Source organism: Rattus rattus, chromosome 3 (genome assembly GCF_011064425.1).
Source record: "Rattus rattus isolate New Zealand chromosome 3, Rrattus_CSIRO_v1, whole genome shotgun sequence".
Taxonomy (NCBI): domain Eukaryota; kingdom Metazoa; phylum Chordata; class Mammalia; order Rodentia; family Muridae; genus Rattus; species Rattus rattus.
The window spans coordinates 64,247,678-64,269,089 of NC_046156.1; the positions used below are offsets into that span (position 1 = coordinate 64,247,678).

At 47.3% G+C, this 21,412-nt stretch overlaps 3 protein-coding genes across 6 annotated transcripts; all 3 read left to right on the top strand.

The window, feature by feature from the left end:
* The first annotated feature begins 4 nt into the window (after positions 1–4).
* Positions 5–3,734, top strand: Cks1b (CDC28 protein kinase regulatory subunit 1B). The gene is made up of 3 exons (XM_032897961.1): positions 5–266; positions 2,587–2,714; positions 3,243–3,734. Exons 1-3 carry the CDS (start codon positions 208–210, stop codon positions 3,293–3,295), a joined length of 240 nt encoding a protein of 79 aa, XP_032753852.1. The 5' UTR covers positions 5–207; the 3' UTR covers positions 3,296–3,734.
* Positions 3,735–8,561: 4,827 nt separating this feature from the next.
* Flad1 (flavin adenine dinucleotide synthetase 1) lies at positions 8,562–17,849 on the top strand. 4 transcript variants are annotated; one of them, XM_032897963.1, is made up of 9 exons: positions 8,562–8,659; positions 9,068–9,298; positions 11,661–12,405; positions 13,055–13,202; positions 14,130–14,228; positions 14,312–14,501; positions 16,363–16,436; positions 16,524–16,706; positions 17,505–17,849. In XM_032897963.1, the coding sequence occupies exons 2-8, from the start codon at positions 9,218–9,220 to the stop codon at positions 16,657–16,659; spliced, it is 1,473 nt and encodes a 490-aa protein (XP_032753854.1). In that variant the 5' UTR covers positions 8,562–8,659; positions 9,068–9,217; the 3' UTR covers positions 16,660–16,706; positions 17,505–17,849. The 4 variants fall into 4 exon arrangements, 3 of the variants coding, with proteins under 3 accessions (XP_032753854.1, XP_032753853.1, XP_032753855.1); XR_004387351.1 differs by having other exon boundaries at positions 14,161–14,228; positions 16,524–17,837; XM_032897962.1 differs by having other exon boundaries at positions 16,524–17,837.
* Positions 17,161–17,837, top strand: Lenep (lens epithelial protein). Its single transcript, XM_032897965.1, has 2 exons — positions 17,161–17,417; positions 17,505–17,837. The coding sequence occupies exon 1, from the start codon at positions 17,178–17,180 to the stop codon at positions 17,361–17,363; it is 186 nt and encodes a 61-aa protein (XP_032753856.1). The 5' UTR covers positions 17,161–17,177; the 3' UTR covers positions 17,364–17,417; positions 17,505–17,837.
* Positions 17,850–21,412: the final 3,563 nt, after the last annotated feature.

Genomic DNA, 21,412 nt, shown 5'->3' on the forward strand with positions numbered 1-21,412 from the left:
ACTGCACTCCATTTACGACTTGAGGAGACGCCAGTGCAAGCCAATCCAGGACTTCAAAATGGAGCTGTCCCGCCTTCGGCCGAAGAGACCAATAGGAAGTGCGGGCGGTGTGTTTGAAAGCGAGGCCAAAGAGGGTGGGAGCGCGTGCTGCTGGGAGTTGTCTGGAGGCCAGCAGCACAGGGCTGAGCGCCCTCGGGCAGAGCAGTCATGTCTCACAAACAAATCTACTATTCGGACAAATACGACGACGAGGAATTCGAGTACCGGTTAGTGCTGGCGCGGGGACTACATCCAGGTCGTGCGCCTTGACCAAAGAGAGCACACGAGGAGTTAGATACCTAGGCCGGAGGGGGCGGCGGGGGATGGGGGGAGCGAAAAACAGTGTAGAACCGGCGCGTGCGCAAGAGATTAGCGAGGAGTGGGGTGGGGGTGGGGGTGGGGGTGGGATTGGGTGCAGCAGCGAAGCGCATGCGCAAAAGGTGGCCGGAGGTTGTAAAACAATGAAAGGGAATTTGGAGTTGGCTGGCTGTTAAGTAGAAGCACGTTGTAGTTCTGATCAGGGAATTCACATCACTCGCACAACCTTGTTGTGGCGGGTTAATTTCCCTAATAGCAAACTGCTTGCGTTGCTGAAATCTCAAAGTCTTCTAAGAGACAGAAGGTAGCCAGTGCAGAGCTGAAAGTTTCGTGCTCTTGATGAAAGGACGGTTCTAAGAGAGCCTCAGTGTTGGTTATTAGTTTTAGATAAGAGTTTACAGGACTTGAAGTGGCATGAAGACTGTGGACGTAGGTAGATACCTTTCAAATAACTTGAGCATTCGTGGCGTGCATAGAGGTTTCAAGTGTTCCCTTAAGGTGCAGGGTAAGCTGGTATGATAGCTCACACCTTTAATATTTTCTGGAAATGCGAAGTAATTTCAAAATCCGTGGAGTAAACGGACTCTAGAAAGAACCTGACTGCTGAGTACAGATGGGGGAGGGGGGGTAAAGCTAGGGGAATTGTGCTAGAGGAGACTCCTGAGATGAGACCCTGAGAGAACTCGTGTGTGTGGTCGTTGGAGAGTCTAAATGCTGGCTATTGGCCAAAAACTGTAAGAAATTCTTGCACCAAATATGCAAGCATTTGTGAAAATACCATGTCCATGAATTTGAATTGAAGGCGAGGGAAGACAAGCTTCTACAAAGGTTCCTTACTCTGGTGTGTATCCCTTGTAATACTTAACTTCCTAATTTGTATTATCTCTCCTGAGAGAACATAAAAACTACCATTTCAGTGTCTCTAGACATGTTCTACTTCAGACACCCCGGAGAAGTGGGGTGTGTACTGACAGATAAAACCATCCTTTATTGGCAAGAAACCCCCCACAGGGTTGTACTGACAGTCACCTGGGTCTGACACTAAGCCTGTTAGGCTGCTTTGTTATATGCTTTTTGGACCCAGTTAACTTTTGTACTGTTTTCCTTGTGTGTAACAATGTTACACTTAAGAGTATTTGCATGGAGGAGAAATGAGCGCTTCATCCCCGAGAAAGCTGAACTCTAGCCTTGCATCGGGCATTTTGTTTTTAAAGGAGGGGTTTGTTTGGGTTTCCTTTTCTGTGGGGTACTTGGGGGGGGGGTCTTGTTTTGTTTCTGTACATCAAAGTCACAATTGTGTGCTTGGGACATGTTAGAATGGAAGTTCTTTTCTGACATTATGGGGAAGGCTCTTGTTATTACTACAGAGGGAGCATTTAATACTCTTCATTGAGCGTGATAAAGTAAGTCTATTTGAGGGAGTCTGAGTCAAGTCAGGTAATTTTTCGCCATAAACTTTTGGTTGGGGAAGCTTGGGATTTCCCAAGGATAGTAGCACATCCTTAGAGATGTGAACATTTGCATGGTTCTCTTCATACTTGTTCCGTACCCCACTCCATTATAGACCTTTCCTCTCCACACAGTCCTCCAATAGAGTGGGTAGAATGGGGAATCAGCTAGAGGACAGTAAGACCTGTGAAATCAAAGGCGATACAAATACCATCAGTGTCTTATACCCAGTCATCCATTCCAGTTGTTCATTTGTGTTTTTAATAACTTTTATGAAAATGTACAAAATCCTTGGGTGTTTTTATTGTTTTTGTTTGTTTGTTGTTTGATATTTATTTATTTGTTTGTTTGTTTGTTTTTTGGTTCTTTTTTTCGGAGCTGGGGACCGAACCCAGGGCCTTGCGCTTCCTAGGCAAGCGCTCTACCACTGAGCTAAATCCCCAACCCCTTGATTTTATATTTTTGAGACAGAGTTTATCTGTGCACCTGTGGCTGTCCTGAAACTTGCCCTGTCGGCGAGCCTGGCCTCTGAGATCCACCTGCCTCTGCCTCCCGAGTGCTGGGGTTAAAGGAGTGCACCACCAACTGGGCTTATTTTCACAGATTCTCTGTAGCCCAGGGTAGCCTCAAACTCCTGGTAATCCTCCTGCCATATCCCTGAGTGCCAGGATCGTGGCACATTTGCACTCTTCCTTTCTCTGCCTCTCTGTGTATGTAGGTCAGTGTCTGACAGACTGCCAACTCTGATACAACACTGACATCCCCATGTTTCTGTTACAGGCATGTCATGTTGCCCAAGGACATAGCCAAGCTGGTCCCTAAAACCCATTTGATGTCTGAATCTGAATGGAGAAATCTCGGTGTTCAGCAGAGTCAGGGATGGGTCCACTATATGATCCATGAACCAGGTCAGTGAAATGTAAGGCGGCATCTCTGGCTGAAGGAAGAAGATTACAGAGCAGAGCAATAGAGGGAGGAGGGTGTCATTCACTGCTGGGTCTTTCCCACACTCATTATGCAAAGGGACCACAGTAACAAGAATGAGTAAGACATGTAGGAAGATGGGGGATGAGCCTTCTTAGAAAGAAACAAAAGCAATTGCAGCCTTTCATTGAGCCAAAGGGGACTCTTTAAGGCCACTTACACCCCAGTTATGGCCCCTGGATGTGTTCCAAATAAGCAAAAGTGATCCTATTTCTTGGTAAGACAGCAGACACCCAGCTGCCAGGCAAAACTGATCAAAGGATACACGAGGCTATGTAAACCAGAGGAGAGACCTAATACTTCTGTACGTGCAGGAAGGCCAGGCTTGTGGGGCTGCATCCACCTGCGTGCGGTGGTAAAGCGTGAGTGGCACTGCACTGCACAGTAGCATGCACTGCTGACTGCTCAGAATGCTGGGAGTTTCTTTCTTAGATTTCACTGCTTTTTTTCAGAACCTCACATCTTACTGTTCCGGCGGCCACTGCCCAAGAAGCCAAAGAAATGAAGCCAGCAACCAACTGACTTTGGGCCTCGAGCTTTACACAGCTGTCCTTACTCCCCACCATCTTTCTGATAGCGTGACCGTGTTGCTTTCTTACTTCTCACTTTGATATGTAAAGGATACACTGTTTGAATGTGCTGGTACCTGCTTTGCTTCTGGAGTTGAGCCACCAATGCCACAGCCCCGTCAGATGAGTGTGACCTCAAAGCCCCAGTGTGCTCGGTATCCAGCAGGCCATTTTGCCATCTGTCAGAAGCATTTGAAATCAGATCATGGCTATTACAGGGATGGTGTGAATTTGCTATTGTGGTTTTTACTATTGGGTATTGTATTTATGATGACTTGTGGATTTATGTTTCAATGTATTGGAAACTTTCCATTTTATCTGACAAATCTCTTCCATGTTACAAGCCTTGATTAAAGGAAGTTTTTTTTTAATAACCTTAATGCTGTGGTTATAAAACCGTCCTATCCCTGTGCTATTGTGTGCCCCTCACCCCTTCATTCCCTCTGAGCCATCTCCCTCCTGCAGCCAAGGTGATTGACAGGAATCATTCTGATTCCTACACCTTCAGGGGGATAATGGAAACCTGACTCTTCACATATACTGTTTTAATTGGACTTGATGTAAAAACATTCACTGAAATGTATTTCACTGACTACTAGCCTATGATAATTATTTTATTGGAACTGTCTTACCTTATCAAAGCAGATGAACTGTTGTACAGAGTCTGGTCAGTGTTGTCGTTTACACAGCCCCAGTGTTTGAAGCGTATGCAAAGACGTGGGAGTGGGATTAAGTACCACACAAGACTCCAGCCTCTGAATAGTGGCTGGAGCTGGATTTCAAATGGAGTTGATATTAGAACTGTCATGGACAGTTTCAAGTACTGAGACCACCAAAGTCATTCCTGGAGTAATCCTTTGGCGTGGGCTGAAGACAAGGCTGAGCAGTTAAGAACACTAGTGCTCCTTGAGAGGACCTGAATTCAATTCCCAGCAACCATGTAGGAGTGCTCACAACCACTTGTAACTCCAGTTCCAGGAGATTGAACACACCTCCAGAGACCAAACACACCTGGCATATCTATAAGCTTAAAAGGGGGGCGGGGAGGGGGGAGTGGATAGAGAGATGGCTCAGTGGTTAAGAGCACTGACTGCTCTTCCAGAGGTCCTGAGTTCAATTCCCAGTAACCACATGGTGGGTCATGATCATCTGTAATGGTATTTGTTGTTCTCTCTGGTATGTCAGTGATGGTATACTTATATAAATAAAATAATTTTAAAAAATGATTTTAGAAAAAAATCGTGGCGTGTAGACTGAGTGTAAGAATGTAAAGCCGGTAGTTATTTACTAAGCTTTGAGAAAAAAGATGTCAACTAGCTGTTTAAGAGAAGTGGCTGGGGATTGGGGATTTAGCTCAGCGTGAGAGCACTTGCCTAGCAAGCGCAAGGCCCTGGGTTCGGTCCCCAGCTCGAAAAAAAAAAAAAAAAAAAAAAAAAAAAAAAAAGAAGTGGCTGGAGAGATGGCTTAGCGGTTAAGAGCACTGACTGCCCTTCCAGAGTTCAATTCCCAGCAACCACATGGTGGCTCACAACCATCTGTAATGAGATCTGATGCCCTCTTCTGGTGTGTCTGAAGACAGCTGCAGTGTACTCATATAAATAAAAATAAATCTTTAGGGTTGGGGATTTAGCTCAGTGGTAGAGCGCTTGCCTAGGAAGCGCAAGGCCCTGGGTTCGGTCCCCAGCTCTGAGAAAAAAAAAATAAAAATAAAAATAAATCTTTTAAAAAAAAAAAAAAAAAAAAGACCAGTGGTTGAGGGGAGACGAGATGGCTCAGTGACTTGAGAGCACTGGTTGTTCTTGCAAAAGACCCACCTTTGGTCCCGTGCTCACAGCCATGCACAACTCCGATGTTGTACATATGGTACAGTGCCTACATGGAGGCAAAGCATTTATACACGTTCAAATATAAGAACTTTTAAAAGGTGGCTTAGCAAGAGTGCGTTCCTGCCACCACTTTGACCCACTGGTGCAAGGAGAACTCTTAGGCTGTTCTCTGACCTCCACGGGTGTGCTGTGGCACATGGACACATGCACAAACACTCAATGTTTGAATTCTCTTGTCTCCAAGTAAATTATTTTTCATTTCCTTACATAAGAGAGATTGTCATCATTGTTCTTTTATTCCTAGGTAAACTCACTATTTTAAAACTTAAGATATATTTGGTTTTGAGACAGGCTCTCTGTAGACCAAACTGGCCTTGCCTTTGCCTCTCAAGCACTGAGATTGAAGCTTTATACAACTATGCCTAGCTTCAGGTTCATATTGTATGTGTCAGTATTTTGTCCTCACAGGTATGTGTTCACCATGTGGTCCCTGGGCATCGGATCTGGGCCTCAGCTGGCCTGGAACCTGGTCCTCTAACAAGCAACAAGTGCTCTTAACTGCGGAACCATCTCTCCAGCCCAACTCACAAACCTCAAGGCATCCACATCTCCTGGAAATGCTCAAAGTGCAGACTCTGGGCACAGTGTTCATAAAATCCTGAGAAATGGCCTAAGCAATGTGTTAAAAGTTCAGTGGTTCTACCAAGCACTTAAAAACTTGGAACATGGGCTGGAGAGATGGCTCAGCGGTTAAGAGCACCCGACTACTCTTCCAGAGGTCCTGAGTTCAATTCCCAGCAACCACATTGTGGCTCACAACCATCTGTAAAGAGATCCGATGCCCTCTTCTGGTGTATCTGAAGACAGCTACAGTGTACTCATAAATGAATAAAAAAAAAAACAAAACATTTGGAACATTTGTTTAGGAAGAAGTCAGCATTTTTTTTTTTTTTAGTAATTTTTTTAAAGATTTATTTACTTAATGTATATGAGCACACTGTCACTGTCACGGTCTTCAGACCCGTCAGAACGGGTACCAGATTCCATTACAGACAGTTGTGAGCCACCATGTGGTTGCTGGGAATTGAACTCAGGACGTCTGGAAGAGCAGCCAGTACTCTTAACCGCTGAGCCATCTCTCCAGCCCAGCATTTCTAATACAATAAAAAATACCATGTATTAGGCAGTCATTAGGCAAGTGGATGTTTGATGTGGTTTTGGTGGTATTTTTTGCTTATATTCTTTTTTTTTTTTTTTTTTTTGGTTCTTTTTTTCGGAGCTGGGGATCGAACCCAGGGCCTTGCGCTTCCTAGGCAAGCACTCTACCACTGAGCTAAATCCCCAACCCCTATATTCTTTTTAGAATTATTGTTGTTTGCTTATTTTGTGACAGGGTCTTACTATATGGTTTTGGCTAGCCTTGAACTCATTCTGTAGACCAGGTTGGCCTCAAACTTAGATTCACCTTCCTCTGCCTCCTGAGTGCTAAGATTAAAGGTATGTACCACCACTCCCAGTTTAAGAATTTCAAACAAGGGCTGGAGAGTTGGCTCAGTGGTTAAGAGCACTAGCTGCTCTTCCAGAGGTCCTGAGTTCAAATCCCAGCAACCACATGGTGGTTCACAACCATCTGTAATAGAATCTGATGCCTTCTTCTGGTGTGTATGAAGACAGCTACAGTGTAGTTATGCATAATGAATAAATACATCTTTTTAAAAAGATTTTTTCAAACAAGTCTATAATTCTGGTTGCACTCTTCCTCCACCCACCCATCCCCCTTTTAGCTGCTTATTTATTTTTCTTTTATTAAACAAAGGAAATCACACAGGACTTACTACTTAAAGCTGATCTTTCATTCACTGTAGCATTTTTAAGGTTGTGTGGCACCCCTTGACCTTTCTGAACTTATATCCAACAATATATAATTCTTTCTCATTCCTGAGATATGAACTCAGATCCTCCCAATGTTAGACCAGTGCTCTACCACTAAGCCACGTTGCTAACATTGTTCCTCACATGTAACAAGAGCATATTTATTTGAAAAGATTTTGTGGAATAAAATATGGCCAGTTGTGGTTTAGCACACCTTCAAGTCACAACAGAAAATCCCGGGGGAAATGTAGATCTCAGACCCCATCCAAATCTACTGGATCACAGTTTACATAACCATAATATCCAGGGATAGTGAGGTGGTTCAGCAGGTAAAAGAGTAAGGTTTGGCCACCCAAATTGGACCACCTGGGTTAGATCCCAGCACCCAGGTAAAGGTGAAAGAGAAGGGACACCAGAAAGTTGTCCTCTGGCTTCCATATGCCTGCTGTGGCACTGCTGCCCTCCCATCATACAATAATGGTAAAAACGTTTTTGGTTTTTAAAAATCGCAGGTGACTAAGCTATTTTCCCCCAGCAAAGAAAGCAAAGGGTGGAGGGGCACCGAAATAGGAATTCGATAGGATGTTATGGGTACCCAAGTGAATACAAGTTACTTCTACTTACTCCTTCTCTGCAGGGACCCATCACTGAAAAGTGATGTTCTTCTGGAGGGGGTCGGGGCAGGAAAGGGTTTTTAATTTTTAGTGTCAGAGGCTTAAGTAGTTTTTACGTTTATATTAGAAAGAAACGAAGATATCACACTCTGCAACTCACACCCCATTGTGAGATGGATAAACACCGTCTTCATCTTTCTGCTACAAAATAGAACCCCAGGTTGGCGCACTATCTTGGGCTGCCCATCCCAGGGACTCTGAAAGGAAGATCTCCTTCAAATATAAGAGGCAAAACCGGGCGGGAGTGGCATACGCCTTTTAAGTCCCAGAACTTTGGAGGCAGAGTCTGGAGGAGTTAATAGGCCTGGTCCACAGAGCGAATTCCAGTTAAGCCAAGCTACACAGAGAAACCATATCTCGAAAGAGGAGAGAGACAGAAAAAGAAATGTGGATGCGACAAACTGTAGTAACACGTGCCATGAATCCCACCACTCCCCAACCAATTCGAGACCAGTCTGATCTGTATAAACAAGTTATTTCCAGGGCTATATACTGGGGCTCTGTCTTAACTGTTTTTTAATACTTGAATGAAACAGAATCAGATCACAAAGCCGCACCCGACAATCCTTAAAGCACTTCCCAACATTCTCCTTTCCCGTACCAAACTCTTTAAGTCCCGCCTTCCATGGGCTAAGGGCAGGCCCCTATTTTTATTTCCGGGCAGTGATGACTACGTGGTGTTGCCAATAACAACTTAGCATTTCCTTTAGCGCCTAGGATGAAGCGCATGAGCGATTGCCAAATAGACCAATAGAACTATTGTTAAGAGTGAGCGACAGCCAGAGTAACCAATCAACATGAAGCATTGTTAGGCGGGACTTTGAGTTACGGAAGCTGTCCTAGGACATGCGGGAAGGAAAGAGCGAATGACCCTGTGAAGGGGGCAAAATAGAGGTGGAATGATACAAGATCAGTGATCTGAAGCCTGGTGAGAAAAACAGATTTCGGGATAGAAAGGGTGCAAAAGTAGGTTAAGTCCTGGTGAGTGGTGGAGAGAGGAAAGAAATGCATTTAAAGGGACCCTAAGGCCCAGAATAAGGTAGACATTTAAAGGGGCAGGTGATCCGAAGAGAAGAGAGACATTTAAAGGTGCAGATACCCAAGACAGAGCAAATTTCAGACCTGCTCAGCAAACGGAAATAGCTAAAGTGGTAGGTCTTGGGAGAACATGGCACTTTTAAATAAATAGGAATCGAGACGCTTTTAGGAACCTGGGCCTTAAGAATACGTTAGAGAGACCAGAGTAAAGGCGACTAAAGAAAATTGAGCCTTCCTTCCTCCAAGAAGGAAAAAGTTACACTCCTGCCATCTTCATTGTCCTTTCCGGCTCTTCCAGGCTCCCTCAACCCCGGACTGAGTACTCAGGGTATGGCCTCCAGCATCCTGTAGACCTGTAGACCTGGCGGCCTCTCAGTACTTACGGCCCCAATTTGGGGTTCTGAGTGGCTACTTGAAAGCCTTGCTAAAAAGCAGAGAGAGCAGGACCATGGCATCTAGGGCCTCTGAACTGCCCCCAGGACGCAGCGTGACAGCGGGCATCATCATTGTTGGAGATGAGATCCTTAAGGTGTGTCTGGAATGGAAGAGGGGAAGAGTGTGGCATTCTACTGCTGTGGGCTCTCTTTCCGGTGAAAGGAGGGAAACCAGAGTGGGAATCCCCTTTCTTGTCAAAGTAGGGCCCTGGAGTGAGTTCTAACATATTGGAGGAAAATGACCCTCCCGTTGAGTTTTTTTTTGTTGAAAGATGGATAGTAACTTTCCTACAACTTGCCACGGAGAAGCAAAGGGGAGCAAAGTAGCCACATAATTACAGGAGGCAGGGCAAGGAGAGGAAGCACAGGTGTATGTGATGTGTATCCCACGTGTTTTTAAGTTATTCAAGGAGCTCAGCAGACTGGATAGGTGAGCTAGAAGGAAGGTACTGGAAGAAAGGACTCTATTCTGAATGGCCCCAGTGTGGGGAGGTGGCAAGCATAGGTTTCTAATAGTAATAGTTACCCTGATCTTTTTTATTGTCTACCAGAGGCTGGTCTGCACTTACTACATCACATGCGGCCTTACAAACTGCAACAATTCTGTGCGCTTAGGTTTTTTATTACAGATCTCTATAGATTATGAAACAGCCTCAAAGAAATTAAGAAACTTATCCAAGGTCACAAGACTACAAGGTCCTAGGAGCAAGGTGGCACATGCCTTTACAGCACTTGGGAGGCAGAAGCAAGTGGATCTTCATGAGTTAGAGGCCAGCCTGGTATATAGAGCTGGTTCCAGAATAGCTAGGGCTACATAAAGAAACCTTATCTCAGAATAAATAAAAATGAAAATAGTGGGAACTGGAGAAATGGCTCAGTGGTTAAGAGCACTGACTGCTCTTCCAGAGGTCCTGAGTTCAAATTCCAGCAACCACACAGTGGCTCACAACCATCTGTAATGGATCTGATGCCCTCTGCTGGTGTGTCTGAAGACAGCAACAGTGTGCTTATATATAATAAGTAAATCTTTTTTAAAAAGAAGGAAAGAAAGAAAGAAAAAATAAATAGTGGTAGAGATGGAATTCTAGCCCAATTCTTTCTTTCTTTTCTTTTCTTTTTTTTTTTTTTTTTGAGCTGGGGACCAAACCAATTTTTTTTTTCTCCAGAGCACAAACTTTTTTTCTGAGTTTGGGTATCCCAGGCTGGCTTAGACCTCTCTCTCTCTCTCTCTTTTTTTTTTTTCTTTTTTTTTTTTTTTTTAAATGTTAACCAGGCTGGCCTTGACCACACAGAGATTCACCTGCTGTTGCCTCTGCCTCTGGAGTGCTGGGATTAAAGATGTAGGCCACCATATGCCAGGCTTAAAGATGTTAATTTTATGTTTATATGTCTGTGGGGGAGGGGGAGTACTCACAGAGGCAGAAGTTATAGATTCCCTGGAGTGGGGCTTAAGACTCTTATGAGCTGCCCAACCATTCTGAGAGCCAAGCTTGGGTTCTCTGGAAAAGCACTCTTAGTTACTAAGCCATCTCTTCAGCTCCAGAACACAAACTTTTCATTTATTTTATTTTGAGACAGGGTGCAACACAAACTCTTTTTTTTTTTTTTTTTTCGGAACTGGGGACCGAACCCAGGGCCTTGAGCTTGCTTGCTAGGCAAGCGCTCTACCACTGAGCTAAATCCCCAGTCCCAACACAAACTCTTTAACTACTCATCCCTCTGTAGAGAGAGAAGTAGAAGCTAAGGCTAGGAAAGAAGACAGGGCACACAGTATGGCCAGCCAGCTTTAATGATTGCAAAAGAATTTGAACTTTATTCTGTATGCAGGAGACAACATGTTTCTGAGCACAGAAGTGATTCGGCGAACACAGTGACACATTAAAAAGGTCACTTAGAAGGCAGGGAGCAGAGTTTGATGGAGCGAGATTGAGGTCTGGGGGTGGGACGCTGGGGGCTGGAGGTGGGGGTGGGGAGTTGGCCAGGAGGCTGTCAGCATCACCCAGGAAGTGAGAGTGTGGAGGAGAGAAGATGGGGAGGGCTTTTACAAGTGGAGATGACAAAAATGAAAGGCCTGACCATGACTGTGTCCGGGATGCCACTGAGCAAAATAACCAGGGATGTGGTGAGGCTGTCTAACAGGATCCTGAAACTGGGGACCAAAACTGAAACTGTTGGGGTTGGTGACCAAGTCCAAATATCCACACAGAATTAATGACTGAGTGTACATCAAGTCAAGATCAAAGTGTGCAGAACTGACTATGAAATCTTTAAATCCAAGTAAGGCCAAGACGAATGGACAGCCCCAAGGAGAATGCCCTCTTCTCTACATTCAAATGAGTTTTCTCATTCTCACTCCGGTTCCAGAAACAATCTCCCCTTCACTTGACAGATGTAGCTACCTCCCCATCTGCCCTCATTCTCCAGCACTGACAGTATCATCCTTCCTCCAATTCCTAGGGACACACGCAAGATACCAACACTTACTTTCTTTGCCGAACGCTGCGCTCCCTGGGGGTCCAGGTGTGCCGAGTCTCTGTTGTACCTGATGAAGTAGCCACCATTGCATCCGAGGTCACCTCATTCTCCAGGCGCTTCACTCACGTCCTCACCGCGGGGGGCATTGGCCCCACTCATGACGATGTGACCTTTGAGGCAGTGGCACTGGCTTTTGGGGAGGAGCTCAAACCACACCCTGAGCTCCAAGCAGCCATCAAAACCCTAGGAGGGGAGGGTTGGGAGAAGCTGTCGATGGTGCCCTCCTCTGCCCGCCTGCATTACGGTACAGATCCCGGAACTGGCCACCCCTTCAGATTCCCGCTGGTCTCTGTCCGAAATGTCTACCTCTTCCCAGGAATTCCGGAGCTGCTGCGACGAGTGTTGGAGGGACTGAAAGGGCTGTTCCAAAACACAGCCGTGCAATTCCACCTGAAGGAGTTGTATGTGGCTGCATCAGAGGGCTCTATCGCCCCCGTCCTGTCTGAGGCGCAGGCCCACTTTGGGCGTAGGCTTAACCTGGGTTCCTATCCTGACTGGAGCAGCAACTACTACCAGGTGAAGCTGATTCTAGACTCCGAGGAAAAGGAGCCCTTGGAGGAATGCCTGGCCTATCTGACTGCACGTCTGCCCCAAGGATCACTCGTCCCCTACCTACCCGATGCTGTTGAGAAGGCCAGTGAGGCTGTTTACAAACTCGCTGAGTCAGGTAGGAGCCTCCTTGGGAAAGGAGTCTGAGTTCTCTAGGTTTAACAGTGCTTTCAGAGGGCTTCCCACAGATGCAGGAAAAGGTCGAAGAGAGTTGCTGTTGATCTATTCGTTCTCCCAGTAAACTATTGATACCTCCTTTCACCAGCGCTTTGCTGGGTGTGGGGGTTGGTATAGCTTGTCAGAACTGCTGTGCTCTACCACACGGGTTAGCTGGTAAACCAGTGCTTGTAGCTGAGATGTGATTCTGCAGTGGATTCCAGAATTCCACCAGCTTTGATCTGGGGGAGGAGAAGGGTTCTCTGGACAAATAAGCACCGAGGGATGGGGATTTGGTGGCACATGGAGGTAGGCAAGCGCAAACAATATGGAAAGAGGCTGGCAGGAAGCAGGTGGGGCTGCAGAGGGTGAAAGGAAGCCATAATACCCCATACTCCCAGCCCTCAGTCCCTACCCGAGAGGAAAGACTTAAACCATGGTCATGGGAGGTAGGGTTGAAGAGCAGGCAGGGAGACAGACGATGCCAGACAGCATGGAAGAGTTTGGTCCCAGGACATGGGGACAATAGTGATTCTTTAAGCAAAGGTCACATAACTTCTCTGACAGCCGTGTATACCTAGCTGACATTCTCTTCCCTGCCTGCATGGCAGGGTCTTGTCTGGGGAAAAAGGTAGCAGGTGCCCTACAGACCATTGAGACTGCCCTGGCTCAATACCACCTCTCCCAGATCTGTGTGGGCTTCAATGGGGGCAAGGACTGCACCGCCCTCCTGCACCTCTTCCATGCAGCTGTGCAGAGGTAAGCCTACCCCTGGGAGGCAGGGCCTCAGAAAGACCTACTTGAAACCTCTCCAGCTCCCGATCCCAGAAAGCAGAGCGACAGGGTGTACAGGTGGCGCTCGGGAGGAAGGTAGCTAGGTGATCAGTCAGTGCCGGTCCCCCATATTTATTGAACATCTGGCATATGTCTGACCCCAGGTCTAAGTGTGGAGTCAACCACAGGGAAGTCAGCAGTCCAGCCGGGGAGGTGAGATTTACCGGCAGTCATAGAACCTGGCTTGGTCACAGTCCCAGAAGTCAGGGAGTGAGCTTGCTTTACGTGGGTTCTGGGATTGGAACCCAGATTTTCTGCAAGAGCAACAAGTGCTTTTAACTGCTGAACTAACTCTTCAGCCCATGAGGGTTCTTTTTTAAAGCCCTATCTTTAAAAATAATAATAATAATAATTCTCAGCTGGCTGTGGTGGTGCATGCCTTCAACCCCAGCAGAAGCAGCAGAGGCTACTGCTATGACTTGAGGCTAGCCTGGGCAACCTAAAAGCCTGTGGAACCCAGTTTTCTCCTCGGGACAGGAGATGTTTTTTAATCTTATTAACAACAGAACTGACACTTAGGTTTGAAATGAGAATGAATTAGGCAAATTGGCACACGCCTGTCATCCCAGCTCTCGGGTGGTGCAGCAGTAAAGTAAACACTACAAGTTTGAGGCTGGCTGCTACATAAGGAATTACAGGCCAGCCTGGGCTACACAGCAAGACCCTGTCTCCAAACAAAAGGAAAAGAGACCTGAGCGGGTGTCTCAGGAAGTGGGTGTGAGTTGGCTGGATGGAAAGAAGGGAAAGGGAGAGGTATGGCTGTTGGTCCCACGTCCCAAGAGAATATTGAGCTCTCTGGAGAACAATATTCTTCTCCATACTGGCAAGTCTATGGATCCTTACTCTCCCCAGAAAATTTCCTGATGTTCCAAAACCTCTCCAGATCCTGTACATTCGCAGCATCTCGCCCTTCCCTGAGTTGGAACAGTTTCTGCAGGACACCATCAAGAGGTATGGGGACCTAGAGGACTGGGCTCCCAGAGGGGCTCGGTAGAATCCCCTCTGGTCCTCATCCTGTCTGCTTCCTCCCCGAGGTATAACCTACAGGTGTTAGAAGCTGAGGGTAACATGAAGCAGGCCCTGGGTGAGCTCCAGGGAAAGCACCCCCAGCTGGAGGCTGTCCTGATGGGCACTCGACGGACTGACCCCTACTCCTGTAGCCTCCACCATTTCAGCCCCACCGACCCTGGCTGGCCTTCATTCATGCGCATCAACCCGCTGCTGGTAAGGAGACAGGACTGACTGCTTCCGGTCCCTGGACCTTCCCAGTGCCCGCCCAGTCTCCCAGGGCAGACAGGTGCTGTCCATTCATCCTCAGTTTGACCAGTTAAGCTGAGCACTAATTCAGTGGCAGGCAGTGTGCTTTTCACTGTGGACAAAACAGTGACCTGGGCCTGTGCTATCCAGTATGACAGCAGTCATTTGTCCATACTTGCAATTGAACTGAAATACAGATTTTGGGGCTGAGGATGAGTTCCTTTGGTGTAGTGCTTGCCTGGCACACCTGAACATCATGTGCTTATGCCTATAATGTCAGTCTTTGGGAGAATCGGAGTTTAAGGCCAGGGCCTGCTGCCAGGCCTGATGACCTCACTTTATCTCCAGGACCAAGGTGGCAGGAGAAGGGAACTGACTCCCACAACTCGCCCTTTGACCTCACACAGACCTTGCCTCCCCCCAAAACACAAATAAATGAATACAATTTATTTTTTAAGGGTCAAAGAAGGCCTTGGTTACATAGTGAGCCAGTCTAGCCACGTGACCCTATTTCAAAAATAGAAGAAAGAAGAAAATACAAATGATTAAAACCACTGAGATGCTGAGGTAGGATTGTATGAGACAGCCCAGCCCTGTCTCAAGAAAACAAATGCCCTGATTTATTTACTTTCAGAAGATGAAATTTATGGCATGTGATTCATAATGTCATTTTTTTTTTAATTAGATAAAATGCAAAGATCAGTTCCAAGGGCTGGGATGGGCTTGGTTGAATCCTTGCCTAGCATGGACAAAGCTGTAGCTTCAATTCTCAGCACCACATAACACAGGGAAGTAGCTGAGCTGGGGCCGAGCCTCCCTAGATGCACAAAGCCTTGAGTTCAGTGTCTCCCACCTGCCCGAGCCTGCCCAGCACCACTCTAAGTACAGATCACTGGGGACTTGGGAGGACAGAAGTTCAAGGTCATTCCCAGCTCTACATGAGTACAAGGCCAGCCTAAGATGTGTAAGACATGCCTAGTACACACCTTAACTCTCAGCAGGTGTGAAGATTAAGGCAGGAGGATGGCCATCTTGAGAACTGTATGAGGTACACAGTAAGACCTCACTACAAAGATTTATTTTATGTATGTGAATACACTGTAGCTGTCTTCAGACACACCAGAAGAGGGCATCAGATCCCTTTACAGATGGTTGTGAGCCACCATGTGGTTGCTGGGAATTGAACACAGGACCTCTGGAAAAACAGCCAGTGCTCTTAACCACTGAGCCATCTCTCCAGCACCCCTGCTAGAAAGAAGGGGAGAGAGAAAAGCAGGAAGGAAAGGGGAGAAAAAAATTAAGCCAATATTTTATGTATATGGGTGTGTCCTTACATGTATGTCTGGCTACCATGAGCACACGGGGTGCTTGACAAGGCCAGAAGAGGTGTCAGTACCCTGGAACCAGAATTACAGATGATTAGAGCCACCATGTGATTGCTGGGATTTGAACTCAGGACCTCTGCAAGAGCAGTCAGTGCTCTTAACCGCTGAGCCATCTCTCCAGCCCACAACTCACATCTTAAGTTATCCTAGCCACATTTCAAATCCTACAGTGTGAGACAGCATGTGGCTAGACACTTCTACCATGGCAGAAAGCTCTATCCTTAAACACAGCCCTCGCCATGGTGTGGGGTTTATACCGCAGGGTCCTGGGATAGAATCTGTCTGGGTAAGGACTTTCTCTGGCTCTCTACTTAGCCCACACAGAGATCCAGACAGCAGGCCTTCCTCACAGCTAGGGGAACAGAAGTACCTGGATGGCCCATTGCTGGGGATGGCAGTGGTAGGTGTGGCTGGGGCCAGTTCTAGTGACTGTCATTTTCCAGGACTGGACCTACAGAAACATCTGGGAATTTCTGCGGCAGCTGTTTGTCCCATACTGCATCCTGTATGACAGAGGGTAAGGTTATTGAAGGGCTGGGGGGAGAGGATGCTGAGATAGAAAGAGCCCACACATCACCCACGTGCTCCTGTTTCAACACTCCAGGTACACATCACTGGGGAGTCGGGAGAACACAAAGCAGAATCCGGCCCTGAAGTGCCTGAGCCCAGGAGGGCACCCTGTCTACCGCCCAGCATACCTCCTGGAGAATGAGGATGAGGAAAGGAACTCCCGAATGTGATCTCACACAAGCTTGGGACAAGACAGAGGGAAGGGGGCTGGCCTGGGGTAACCTGTCATGTCAGTAAATTGTACCTCATGTACCATTGTTGGTGCCTGTTGCTCTGACTGTGCCTTCCTGCTCTGAGGTCAAGGGAGGCTGCCAGCTCCCGAACTGGCAGTACTCACTCGGGAGGGGGGAGGGGGCTGGAGGAAAGGTAGAACATACTAGAAAGGAGCTTCTAGGAATGAGCCTCAATGTCAACCAAAGGAGAGGAGGCAACCAGGAAGAGCACTGCCTGCTCGCAAGGGAAGCTGGGCTTTCCTGGCTGTGGAGGATAAAGGATGGGGTGGCCAAGCCCTCCCTTCTAACCACCGTCCCCATCTAAAAGGCTGACTCAGCCTGCTCCGAGGCCCCAGAACCTTCTTTTGCTAGACCCTAGAGCCTTTGTTTTTAGTCATGAGGCCTGAGGGGGTGGGGACAGTGGATAAAAGGTCCCAAAGGCAGCGTCCACACCCCTCTGCCGAGCTGCTGTCCACATGAAGCCACCGATGCAGCCCCTGACCCAGGCCCTGCCCTTCTCTCTGAGAGATGCCCTTCGAGGCACTGGTCTCCGCGTGCCTGTCATTAAGATGGGCACAGGGTGGGAAGGCATGTATCGAACCCTGAAGGAAGTCGCCTACATCCTTCTTTGTTGCTGGTGTATCAAGGAACTGCTGGATTAATGGTGGCGGGGAACACCTCCTGTCATCCCTGACACCAAGACCTGCATCACTCAGGTGGGGAGGGGAGGGGAGAGTGTCAGGAGGTGTGGCTGCAGCTTCTGGGCTGGAACCTGCAGCTCAGCTCTCCCCTCTTTTCTATAGCCCTAAGACTCCTGGAGCCGGCCGGCCTTCACCAAGGATGGAGCGCAAACAACTGAGAGGGAACCATGAACCTTGCTTTGAGCCGTTTATGCGTCTGACCTGCCTCATCCTGGGGCATCTATCCTGGGCTCCTGTCTCTGGTGTGGTTCTGGTACTCATGAGCTTGGCTTGCCGCCTAAGACTCCAGTGAGACTACAGCAGGATCTAATATTCTCCAAAATTGGCACAGTGACCCCACCAACCCACACACTTGAAGAACCAGGAATGGACTGCCCCTAAGATACCTGGTAATCACTCAACTATATAATAAATAGGCCTTGAGGCCAAAAGTTCTCTACGTGTAAAGGGGAATTGGGGGCATGTGTGCTTGGAAAGGGCTCAGAGACAGAGAGCAAGAAGGAAGAGTGAGACTGAAAACCAGCTTTGCTGACTCTCTCTCTGTGCTAGGATAGAAGGGCAAACCACAGGTTCCTCCCAACCTTTGTGTAGAGAGGAGGGCAGAAGGGATAGAGCCCTATCCATTCTGTGAGGCCTAGGATGCTAGGATGAGGAACTGAAGACTCGGCCTTCTCCCAAAAGGAGATGTGACCTAGGCAGCTCCCTGTCCCTAAGGGACCTGGGAAGTGTACTCACTGGTCCCCAGCTGTGAAAGGAGTCTCAGTTCAGACACAGCTATAAGAGAAAACACCTGTGTGGTCACACCACCCGTCAAGCCTATCAGCACACGTGTGACAGGACACAGTCCGAGTGAGTGGACCACCTCCTGACTTCCCCTTGGCAGCCACCAGCTCACTTGTTCTTTGAACCATTCATTAGCAGTCTGTGCGCATGTACAGCAACTCGCTCATGCCCACTTTCTCTCAGAGTGGCACTCTTTGGCCTAGCCGTTGCCCACCTCCTTCTTACCTGCAGCACTGTCCTGGAGGTAGTCCATCATCCTGTCCCAGCCCCCAGAGCCAGCACTTCTTTGGCCTTTCTCTTAGTTAACTCCTTTCTCTCTGGGTCTCTTTGTTTTTACTGTTGGTTATCTGGTTGGACGGATGGATGGTTTTAGTGTTGGGAACTGGTCCCAAGGCTTTGTACCTACCTATACCACAGCCTGATTTTTGTTGTCGTACAGATGTTATATGTACTAGTTGTGGTAACCCACACCTTTAATCCCAGCATTTGGGAGGCAGAGGCAGGAAGATTTTGAGACCATCCCGATCTACACAGCACATTCTTCAGTGAATATGAACTGGATAATCAAACCTTAAAATTAGTGAAAGGAGCAGGAAAAACAAAAAGGAAAAGGAATAAAAGATTTTGTCACGGTTCCTCAGCTCCCTTATCGGAGCCAGGGCTACATCATGAGACCCTGTGGAAAAAAGAAATAAACAAATACCTTTTAAAGAAACACTATATGCCTGGCACTCAGGAAGCTGAGACAGGAGTGTCCCCAGTACACCAGCCTGGGCTGTACACTTCCAAGCTATCTCCGTCTCAAATAAGACAAAAATGTTGGGATACAGTTCAGCAGTGGAGTGCTGCGCAAGGCCCTGAGATCTCAGCAGTGTGTGTGTGTGTGTATCACATGACAATGTACGACTAAAGTAAAGAATTCCAACAATGCTGGGTAGTGGCTCATATCTATAATCCAAGCATCTGGAAGGCCGAGATAAGAAGATTGCCTCAAGTTCTAGGTCAGTCTGGGCTAGAGTGAAACCCTGACTCAACAAACAAACAGAAAACAACAACAGAAATTCTAATAGCAACAGTTTCTCCAAGCCCCCATTATGTACATAATGTACATAAAGATGACATCTCTATCATTCCAAAAATATAACTTTACTGTATACTGGTCTGGGTGTGTTGGATAAACAGGAGCCAAGCCATGAAGGATAAGTTAGAACTGGAGCCTTTGCGAACTTGTTTTTAATTATGTGTATTGTGTGTGGGTGCTAGAAGCCCTGGCTCCTCCTGGAACTGGACTTGCAGGCAGAGCTGCCCGAAGTGCAGAGAATCAAGCTCAGATCCTCTTTAGGAGCTGTATGCGCTCTTGACCACTGAGCCATCTCTACAGACTCTGTAACTTGAGCTTTTGTACAGGGCAGAATGGAGAGGTAAAGCAAGGTGCTGAACCTGAGCTCATTTGAGGATGCACTTTAGGGAGTAAGCACAAGATATAAGGCCAATTAGGAAGTAGTAGAGGGATGCAGGCTATAGGCTAGTGGCTCTCCTAGAACAGAGAATGGACTGGATTCTCTGTGTGGTTTATGGTTAGTTTGGTTCTTTTGAGACAAGGTCCTACTATGTAGCCCAGGCTAATCTTGAAATGCTAACTCCATACCACCATGACTGGCTTTGGACTGGACATGTTTACTGGTTGGCCCCTTGCATTTTCTGTGAGCTTTGCATAGGATATCTTAACAGTACATTTAGTGCTTAATGCTTCCTTCCTTTTTCCCTTTGAGACTTTCCGAGTTGCCTGCTTTTTTTTTTTTTTTTTAACTAGTACACCCTTTTCTTTCTTCGGTTTGACTTTTGGTTTGTTTTGGTCTTTTGAGACACAGTTTCTCTGTGTAGCCCTGGCTATCCTAGAACTCACTGTATAGACAAGGCTGTCCTGGAACTCACAGATCTGCTTGCTTCTACCTCCTAAGTGCTGGGATTAAACATGTGTGTCACCATGCCCAGCTCATTGGTTTGATTTTAGAATCAGGAGTCATAGCTGCCCTTGAATTTGTGGCAATCCTCCTGCCTCAGCTTCCCCAGTCCTGGGATTATAAGGATGAGCCACCGCCATATCTGCTCCTCTAAACACCTGCATATTACAGGTCAGAACTGCTGCCTGGCTGCTTCTGACCCCCACCCCACCCCCCTTTGCCCCAGAACACTGCGCAGGTAGGGAGAAGCTGGAGTTCGGGCAGAGATCCTACCTTCTCTTTGAACCTGGGCTCTCCTTTTTCCTGAGTCTGCACTTGCCGCTCCCTAATTCAGCCCACGCTTGCTACCTTCTTTTACTCAAAGTCTTACTCGCACTAAGCTGCGCAGTAGAAGTTGATCCCAGAGTCTGAGGTCTGAGCACAAAGGCTTTTGCTAGAGGAGAGGATGTCTGGAAAGGGAAGTGAGTGGTACATGGAGGATGCGGAGCCGAGAGCCGCATGCTATGGTGGGGACAGGTGGTGAGGAGCTGGTGGACGGAAAGAGGAATGAAGACTCACAGAGGCTCAAGGGGAGCTGCAGCTGGAAGAAGCTCTCACGGGGGGAAGACATGTCACACAGCCTGGAAACATCCTAGCCGAGAAGATGCTGTGATCCTTCTCCCGACCGCTACTTCAGGCAGGGGGTAGTGCTCATGTTTAGAATCTAGTACCTGGGAGGTGAAGACAAAAGGTCACCTCCAGTTTGGGGCTAGCCTGAGCTACATAGTAAGTTCAAAATTAGCCTGGGCTAAAGAGTGGCCCAGTTTCGAAAAAGCAAAGTAATATTTTATTTATGTATGTGAGTATGCTTTCTTCAGACACACTAGAAGAGGGTATCAGACCCCAATTACAGATGGTTGTGAGCCACTATGTGGTTGTTAGGGATTTGAACTCAGGACCTCTGGAAGGACAGCCAGTACTCTTAACTGCTGAGCCATCTCCCCAGCCCCAAACTAACCAAAAAAAAAAAAAAAAAGTCTCACTGTGTAGCTTTGTCCCACTCATCATGTCTATGAGGCCAGCCTCCAGCTCATAAAGGTTGCCTGTCTCTGCCTGAGTACCTGGCTTAAGGATTTTTTTAAAAATTACACTTCAGGGTTGGCAAGATGACTCAGTAGATAAAGGTGCGTGCGGTCAAGCCTGATCACTCCAATCCCCAGGGCACACGACGGAAAGAGAGAACCAAGTCCTGCAAGCCGTCCTCTGACCTCCGCACCTGAGTGT